At 32.8% G+C, this 9964-nt stretch overlaps 1 protein-coding gene across 1 annotated transcript; it reads left to right on the top strand.

Annotated features, from left to right (window-relative positions):
- The first annotated feature begins 6693 nt into the window (after positions 1-6693).
- Positions 6694-8617, top strand: LOC110688949. The gene is made up of 4 exons (XM_021865700.1): positions 6694-7667; positions 7800-8072; positions 8193-8517; positions 8606-8617. The coding sequence occupies exons 1-4, from the start codon at positions 6694-6696 to the stop codon at positions 8615-8617; spliced, it is 1584 nt and encodes a 527-aa protein (XP_021721392.1).
- The last annotated feature ends 1347 nt before the right edge of the window (positions 8618-9964 follow it).

Genomic DNA, 9964 nt, shown 5'->3' with positions numbered 1-9964 from the left:
AATGAAAGTCAAACACATTCAAACATATTCAAACAAAGCTTTTTGAATCAAATGAATCAGACACATTCAAACAAAGCTTTAAGAATCATATGAAAGTCAAACACATTCAAACAAAACGTTTTGAACCAGTGAAAGTCAAACGCATTTAACGAAGCTAATTGAATCAATGAAAGTCAAACACATTTAAACAAAGCTTTCGAAATCAAAGAAAATTCAAAGACATTCAAACAATGCTTTTTGAATCAAATAAAAGTGAAACACATTCAAACAAAGTTTTTTTAATCGAATAAAAGTCAAACGAATTCAATGAAGATAATTGTATTAAATGAAACTAAAAAAAACATTCAGACAAGTCTTTTTGAATCAAATGAAAGTCAAACACATTCAAACAAAGCTTTTTGAGTTGAATGAAAGTCAAATGCACTAAATGAAGCCAATTGAATCAAATTAAAGTAAAACACATTTAAACAAATATTTTGAATCAAATGAAAGTCAACCACATTCATACAATGCTTTTTAAATCAAATGAAAGTCAACCACATTCATACAATGCTTTTTAAATCGAATGAAAGTTAAATGCTTTCAACGAAACTCATTGAATCAAATAAAAGTCAAACACATTTAAACAAAGCTTTTGAAATCAAAGAAAATTCAAAGACATTCAAACAATGCTTTTTGAATCAAACAAAAGTCAAACACATTCAAACAAACATTTTTTAATCGAATAAAAGTCAAACGAATTCAACGAAGCTAATTGTTTTAAATGAAACTCAAAAACATTCAGACAAGTCTTTTTGAATCAAATGAAAGTCAAACACATGCAAACAAAGATTTTTTAGTCGAATGAAAGTCAAATGCACTAAATGAAGCCAATTGAATCAAATTAAAGTAAAACACATTCAAACAAATATTTTGAATCAAATGAAAGTCAACCACATTCATACAATGCTTTTTAAATCAAATAAAAGTCAAACATATCAAACAAAGCTTTTTGAATAGAATGAAAGTTAAATACTTTCAACGAAACTCATTGAATCAAATAAAAGTCAAACACATTTAAACAAAGCTTTTGAAATCAAAGAAAATTCAAAGACGTTCAAACAATGCTTTTTGAATCAAATAAAAGTCAAACACATTCAAACAAAGATTTTTTAATCGAATAAAAGCCAAACGAATTCAACGAAGCTAATTGTTTTAAATGAAACTCAAAAATATTCAGACAAGTCTTTTTGAATCAAATGAAAGTCAAACACATTCAAACAAAGATTTTTGAGTTGAATGAAAGTCAAATGCACTAAATGAAGCCAATTAAATCAAATTAAAGTAAAACACATTCAAACAAATATTTTGAATCAAATGAAAGTGAACTACATTCATACAATGCTTTTTAAATCAAATGAAATTCAAACATATCAAACAAAACTTTTTGAATAGAATGAAAGTCAAATGATTTCAACGAAGCTCATTGAATCAAATTAAAGTCAAACGCACTCAAACAAAGCGTTTTGAATCAAATGAAAGTCAAGCACATTCAAACAAAGCTTTTTGAATCGAATAAAAGTCAAGTGTACCAAACAAAGTTTTTCAAATGAAATAAAGTTAAAAATATTAAAATAAAGCTTTTTCAATCAAATAAGAGTCTAATACATTCAAACAAAGCTTTTTGAATGAAATGAAATTAAAAAACATTTAAACTAAGCTTTTTGAATAAAATGAAAGTCAAACACATTAAAACATATTCAAACAAAGCTTTTTAAATGAAATGAAAGTTAAATTTAACACATTAAAACAAATCTTTTTCAATGAAATGAGAGTCAAATACATTCAAACAAAGCTTTTTGAATAAAATGAAATTAAAACACATTTCAACTAAGCTTTTTTAATCAAATGAAAGTCAAACACATTCAAACATATTCAAACAAAGTTTTTGAATCAAATGAATCAGACACATTCAAAAAAAGCTTTAAGAATCATATGAAAGTAAAACACATTCAAACAAAACGTTTTGAACCAATGAAAGTCAAACGCATTTAACGAAGCTAATTGAATCAATGAAAGTCAAACACATTTAAACAAAGCTTTCGAAATCAAAGAAAATTCAAAGACATTCAAACAATGCTTTTTGAATCAAATAAAAGTGAAACACATTCAAAAAAAGCTTTTTTAATTGAATAAAAGTCAAACAAATTCAACGAAGCTAATTGTATTAAATGAAAATAAAAAACATTCAGACAAGTCTTTTTGAATCAAATGAAAGTCAAACACATTCAAACAAAGCTTTTTGAGTTTAATGAAAGTAAAATGCACTAAATGAAGCCAATTGAATCAAATTAAAGTAAAACACATTCAAACAAATATTTTGAATCAAATGAAAGTCAACCACATTCATACAATGCTTTTTAAATCAAATGAAAGTCAAACATATCAAACAAAGCTTTTTCAATTGAATGAAAGTCAAATGCTTTCAACAAAGCTCATTGAATAAAATTAAAGTCAAACGCACTCAAACAAAGCGTTTTGAATCAAATGAAAGTCAAACACATTCAAACCAAGCTTTATGAGTCGAATAAAAGTCATGTGTATTCAAACAAAGTTTTTCAAATGAAATAAAGTTAAAAATATTAAAATAAAGCTTTTTCAATCAAATGAGAGTCTAATACATTCAAACAAAGCTTTTTTAATGAAATGAAATTAAAAAACATTTAAACTAAGCTTTTTGAATAAAATGAAAGTCAAACACATTCAAACATATTAACCCAAAGCTCTTTAAATGAAATGAAAGTTTAATTTAACACATTCAAACAAAGATTTTTGAATAATATGAAATTAAAACACATTTAAACAAAGCTTTTTGAATCAATTGAAAGTCAAACACATTCAAACGAATTCAAACAAAGCTTTTTGGATCAAATGAATCAAACACATTCAAACAAAGCTTTAAGAATCATATGAAAGTCAACCACAATCAAACAAAACGTTTTGAATCCAATGAAAGTCAAATGCACTCAACGAAGCTAATTGAATCAAATGAAAATCAAACACATTTAAACAAAGCTTTTGAAATCAAAGAAAATTCAAAGACATTCAAACAATTCTTTTTGAATCAAATAAAAGTCAAACACATTCAAACAAAGATTTTTTAATCGAATAAAAGTCAAACGAATTCAATGAAGATAATTGTATTAAATGAAACTCAAAAACATTCAGACAAGTCTTTTTGAATCAAATGAAAGTCAAACACATTCAAAGAATGCTTTTTGAGTTGAATGAAAGTCAAATGCACTAAATGAAGCCAATTGAATCAAATTAAAGTAAAACACATTCAAACAAATATTTTGAATCAAATGAAAGTCAACCACATTCATACGATGCTTTTTAAATCAAATGAAAGTCAAACATATCAAACAAAGCTTTTTGAATCGAATGAAAGTCAAATGCTTTTAACGAAGCTCATTGAATAAAATTAAAGTCAAACGCACTCAAACAAAGCGTTTTGAATCAAATGAAAGTCAAACACATTCAAACCAAGCTTTTTGAGTCGAATAAAAGTCAAGTGTATTCAAACAAAGTTTTTCAAATGAAATAAAGTTAAAAATATTAAAATAAAGCTTTTTCAATCAAATGAGAGTCTAATACATTCAAACAAAGCTTTTTGAATGAAATGAAATTAAAAAACATTTAAACTAAGCTTTTAGAATAAAATGAAAGTCAAACACATTCAAACATATTCAACCAAAGCTTTTTAAATGAAATGAAAGTTTAATTTAACACATTAAAACAAATCTTTTTCAATGAAATGAGAGTTAAATACATTCAAACAAAGCTTTTTGAATAAAATGAAATTAAAACACATTTAAACTAAGCTTTTTGAATCAATTGAAAGTCAAACACATTCAAACATATTCAAACAAAGCTTTTTGGATCAAATGAATCAAACACATTCAAACAAAGCTTTAAGAATCATATGAAAGTCAAACACAATCAAACAAAACGTTTTGAATCCAATGAAAGTCAAATGCACTCAACGAAGCTAATTGAATCAAATGAAAATCAAACACATTAAAACAAAGCTTTTGAAATCAAAGAAAATTCAAAGACATTCAAACAATACTTTTTGAATCAAATAAAAGTCAAACACATTCAAACAAAGATTTTTTAATCGAATAAAAGTCAAACGAATTCAATGAAGATAATTGTATTAAATGAAACTCAAAAACATTCAGACAAGTCTTTTTGAATCAAATGAAAGTCAAACACATTCAAACAAAGCTTTTTGAGTTGAATGAAAGTCAAATGCACTAAATGAAGCCAATTGAATCAAATTAAAGTAAAACACATTCAAAAAAATATTTTGAATCAAATGAAAGTCAACCACATTCATACAATGCTTTTTAAATCAAATGAAAGTCAAACATATCAAACAAAGCTTTTTGAATAGAATGAAAGTCAAATGCTTTCAACGAAGCTCATTGAATCAAATGAAAGTCAAACACATTTAAACAAAGCTTTTGAAATCAAAGAAAATTCAAAGACATTCAAACAATGCTTTTTGAATCAAACAAAAGTCAAACACATTCAAACAAAGATTTTTTAATCGAATAAAAGTCAAACGAATTCAACGAAGCTAATTGTTTTAAATGAAACTCAAAAACATTCAGACAAGTCTTTTTGAATCAAATGAAAGTCAAACACATTCAAACAAAGCTTTTTGAGTTGAATGAAAGTCAAATGCACTAAATGAAGCCAATTGAATCAAACTGAAGTAAAACACATTCAATCAAATATTTTGAATCAAATGAAAGTTAACCACATTCATACAATGCTTTTTAAATCAAATGAAAGTCAAACATATCAAACAAAACTTTTTGAATAGAATGAAAGTCAAATGATTTCAACGACGCTCATTGACTCAAATTAAAGTCAAACGCACTCAAACAAAGCGTTTTGAATCAAATGAAAGTCAAACACATACAAACAAAACTTTTTGAATCGAATAAAAGTCAAGTGTATTCAAACAAAGTTTTTCAAATGAAAGAAAGTTAAACATATTAAAATAAAGCTTTTTCAATCAAAAGAGAGTCAAATACATTCAAACAAAGCTTTTTGAATGAAATGAAATTAAAAAAACATTTAAACTAAGCTTTTTGAATAAAATGAAAGCCAAACACATTCAAACATATTCAAACAAATCTTTTTAAATGAAATGAAAGTTTAATTTAACACATTAAAACAAATCTTTTTCAATGAAATGAGAGTCAAATACATTCAAACAAAGCTTTTTGAATAAAATGAAATTAAAACAGACTTTGGCCAAAGTGGTCAAGGTTTGGATATTCCAGTCCAAGAGTTGAACGTTAGGGAATTGATTTTGTCTAATTCTTTCTTCGATGCTACTCCTATGGATTTTGGGGTGCACGGTCCATATAATTCCTCAACTGGTTGCACCATATTGAGCGTGACTAATTACCTTGATAATGGGGGAATGTAGACGGATTCAATGCAGACTTTAAGGAGAGTTTCAAGCTGGTTTAACTTCGTAATAAAGGAGCTTGAATGAAGGCTTAAATGGGAGGTTACAAAGGCGCATTTCAAGGCTGCTTTGGAGGACGAATTTGGACAGCATGTTGGAGTCAATTTGCTGAACGTTTTGGGAGTTATTCTTCCCTTGTTATAAGCTTTCTTAATTAGAGTAATAATTAGTTGTAATGGGGATTAGGTTGGACGGTTATGAGCCACTTAATCTACCCTTATTTTCAGCTTTGTATTTCTGATTTGTTGCTTGTTTTAGCTAAGTGTAGTGGCAATTAAATGATGTACTAAAAGCTATAAATAGCATGCTAATGATCAATGAAAGATGGTCCAGGTTTTTGCAAGAAACACACGAGTGTATGATCTAAATTTGACTTGTGCTAGTCAGGTTTAATTTTCCAAACTTGAGAGTTATCTCAATTTGAAGAGTTTGTGTTTTAGTGAGAGTTCCTAAGACTTAAACTGGTAGTTGTCGAATAGGTGAGAGTTCCCTAATCACTACTACGCCCAAACAAGTGAGTGAGTGTTCCTCATTGTTATATCCTCAAGGTTAAGGGTGAGAGTTCCCCTAATCCTTCTTAGTTACTCCACATTGATACTTCTAAATTCAACTAAACACAACACGCACTCCAGACCGTTTGTAAACATGTTTCTCACCTTGCTTACACATCATTTGGCGCGTCAGGTAGGGGGAGAGTTTTCTTAAATTCTTCCAAAGGGGTCAAATACCTACATACCATGGGAGAAAATCAAGACTTGAGGACAGCTTTGGAAGCTCTTAATCGATCCATTGCTAGTCAAGAGAGGTTGGCCGAGACCAACGCCAATCTACAAGGGAACCTGGCTGCCTTAATGGCAAGGCTCATGAACGAGCATGATAGGAGAGATCAAGGCGAAGACCCTCCACCTAGGAGGGAAGATAGGAGTCTCAAAGTGGATGTCCCTGCCTTTGATGGGACACTTGATCTAGAAAAGTACTTGGAATGGGAGAAATCCTTGGAGAGGTATTTCAATTACAAGGACATTCAAGAGGAGTTCCAAAAATACAAGATAGCCAAGGTGAAGTTGAAAGGCTATGGAGATAACTGGCTACAAGGAGAGCAAAGGGGGCGTACTCTTAGGGGTAAGGCGTCCATTTCTACTTGGAGCAAGTTGAAGAAAAGGATGAGGGATCGTTTTATTCCTCACAATTTCAAGCAAAGTCAATATGTGAAGTGGAGCACTTTGCAACAAAACGGAGAATCGGCTGAGGACTACATCAAAGAGTTTGACAGACTTTCTATCGTGTGTGAAATCACGGAGAATGAAGAACTCAAGATGGGACGTTTCGTGGCTGAGTTGGATCAAGAGTTGCAAGACAAACTTGAAGGTTACACCAATTTAACCTTTGCTGAAGCTTGCAAATTTGTGATCAAGTTTGATTCGAAAAGGAAGAAGAAGAAGTCGATTGTCACCCCTCAAACGGCACGAAGACCAACCTTCCCTGTCAAAGATGGTTCTTCTTTTGTCAAAGCCAACGATCCACCTAAGAAGGACAAGAAAGATTTCAAAATGAGTGACATTGTTTGTTACAAGTGCGGAGGAAGGGGTCATTTTAAGAAGGATTGTCCAAATTCCAGAGCTTTGACCATACAAGAGGTAAAGCTTATTGCTAACCAAACTATCAATTGGGAGGATTTCGAGGTTGAAGAAGTGGAGGACGTGAATTCTACTGAAGGGGACGGGGAGGAAGAGCAATGTTTCCCCGAAGAAGAGACCAAAACAAATCTGGTTGTGAGAAGGGCGTTGCAAGCTCGCGTTGACGAACCCTTAGCACCGCAAAGGCAACATATTTTCATTACCAAGTGCAAGATTAAAGGCGAGGTATGTGATTTAATTGTTGATGGTGGTAGTGAGGCAAACACAGTTTCCAAAACCTTGATAGCTAGACTTGGTCTTACAACGACAAATCACCCACATCCTTATAAGTTGAGTTGGTTGGACTCTAATTCTAGCACGGGGGTTAGGAAACAATGCATGGTTAGTTTTTCTATTGGGTCTTATCATGATACTCAACTGTGTGATGTTGTGTCTATGGATGCTTGTCACATTTTGCTTGGTAGACCTTGGCAAACTGATCGAAAATCTCAACATGATGGGTACCATAATACTTACACTATAACTCACCAAGGAAAACAAAAAAAATTGCACCCCTTACCACCCCCACGGTTTTCACAAAATCCTAAACAATCAAAGGAGGTGTCATTGCTTACCCTTAAGGAATTCGAAAGGGAAATTGATGGTGAGGAGGAATTATACTTGTTGTACTCTAAAGAGATCCACGAAAATTTTGTGAGTCAAAATCCCAAATTAGCTCAGTTGATTAAGGATTTTGAGGATGTTTTTCCCGATGAGTTACCGAAAGAGTTACCACCTTTGAGGGGAATTGAACATCAAATTGACCTCATTCCCGGTGCTCCTTTGCCTAACAAACCTGCCTATAGGTGTAATCCCTTGGAAACTAAGGAATTGCAACGACAAATTGAGGAGTTGATGAGTATGGGGTATGTACGTGAGTCGATGAGTCCGTGTGCTGTTCCTGCTCTTTTGGTTCCTAAAAAGGATGGTACATGGCGTATGTGTATTGATAGTAGGGCTGTTAACAATATTACTATCAATTATAGGTTTCCAATTCCAAGACTAGATGACATGCTTGATGAACTGAGTGGCTCAAAGTGGTTTTCAAAAGTGGATTTGAGGAGTGGTTATCATCAAATTCGGATGAGAAAAGGAGATGAATGGAAGACCGCTTTCAAAACCAAGCACGGTTTGTATGAGTGGCTCGTGATGCCATTTGGACTCACCAACGCACCTAGCACTTTCATGAGGTTGATGAACGAGGTGTTGCGGCCTTTCCTTGGCAAATTCGTGGTGGTGCACCTTGATGATATCCTTATTTATAGCAAAAATGGGGATGAACATTTGATACATTTATTTAAAGTTTTCACGGTTTTGAGAGAACAAAAATTGTATGGAAAACTTGAAAAATGTAATTTTATGCTATATGAGGTCACTTTTCTTGGTTACATTGTTTCAGGAGAAGGAGTGAAAGTTGATCCTAGCAAGATTGAGGCTATTCAATCATGGCCTAGTCCAAAGACACTCACGGAGGTCCGTTCTTTCCATGGATTAGCTTCCTTTTATAGGAGGTTCATTCGTAATTTCAGCACTCTCATGACCCCTATCACCGAGTGCACAAAGAAGGGCTCATTTGAGCGGACTCCTCAAGCTCAAAAGGCATTTGAAATGATCAAAGAAAAAATGTGCAATACACCCATCCTAGCACTTCCAGATTTTTCAAAACCATTTGAAGTTGAGTGTGATGCAAGCGGAAAGGGGATTGGTGCCGTGTTGATTCAAGAAGGGCGTCCTATTGCCTACTTTAGTGAGAAATTGAGCCAAGGCAAGCTGAATTATTCCACCTATGATAAGGAGTTCTATGCAATGGTGCGAGCTTTGAATCATTGGTCGCACTACTTGAGACCACAACCCTTCATACTTCATTCTGACCATGAATCTTTGAGGTTCATCCATGGCCAAAAGAAGTTGAATTTGAGACATGCAAAGTGGGTGGAATTCTTGCAAACATTTAACTTTTCATCAAAGTACAAGAGTGGAAAGGCGAATGTTGTTGCGGATGCCTTATCTCGAAGGCATACTTTACTTGGAGTCGTTGAGGCGAAAGTCCTTGGGTTCGAATTAATCAAAGAATACTACAAGGAAGATGATGATTTCAAGGTCATTTTGGAGAAATGCGTGAATGGTAGTTATGAATTATTTTCCTTACAAAATAATTTTCTTTTTAAGGGAAATAGGTTATGCATTCCCAAATGTCCAATTCGAAGCTTGTTGATTCATGAAGCGCATGGGGGAGGTCTAGCAGGCCATTTCGGAGATCAAAAGACTATGGAGCTTCTTCAAGCTCACTTTTATTGGCCTAGTATGCTATCCACTGTTCACCGTGTTGTAGCACGTTGCTCTACTTGTCAAAGGGCAAAGATGGTGTTTCACAAAGGTCTTTACAAGCCATTGCCGATTCCGGAGAGACCTTGGGAAGACATAAGCATGGATTTCATTGTGGCTTTACCTAGAACTCAAAGAGGTAAGGACTCAATCATGGTGGTAGTTGATCGTTTTTCAAAAATGGCTCACTTTGTCCCTTGTCATAAAACCGAGGATGCTACGAAGGTGGCAAAATTATATTTTGATGGGGTTGTTCGTTTCCATGGAATCCCACGCACCATTGTTTCAGATCGAGATACAAAGTTCCAAAGTCATTTTTGGAAGTCCTTGTGGCGTCTTATGGGAACCAAGTTGCTGTTTTCTACCTCACATCACCCCCAAACCGATGGCCAAACCGAGGTGGTGAATAGGGTACTAGGTTCTTTGCTTAGGA

The sequence above is a fragment of the Chenopodium quinoa genome, unplaced genomic scaffold (assembly GCF_001683475.1).
Source record: "Chenopodium quinoa cultivar QQ74 unplaced genomic scaffold, ASM168347v1, whole genome shotgun sequence".
NCBI classification, from domain to species: domain Eukaryota; kingdom Viridiplantae; phylum Streptophyta; class Magnoliopsida; order Caryophyllales; family Amaranthaceae; genus Chenopodium; species Chenopodium quinoa.
The sequence above is the reverse complement of the archived record's forward strand: the minus strand, read 5'-3'. Positions and strand labels throughout refer to the sequence as shown.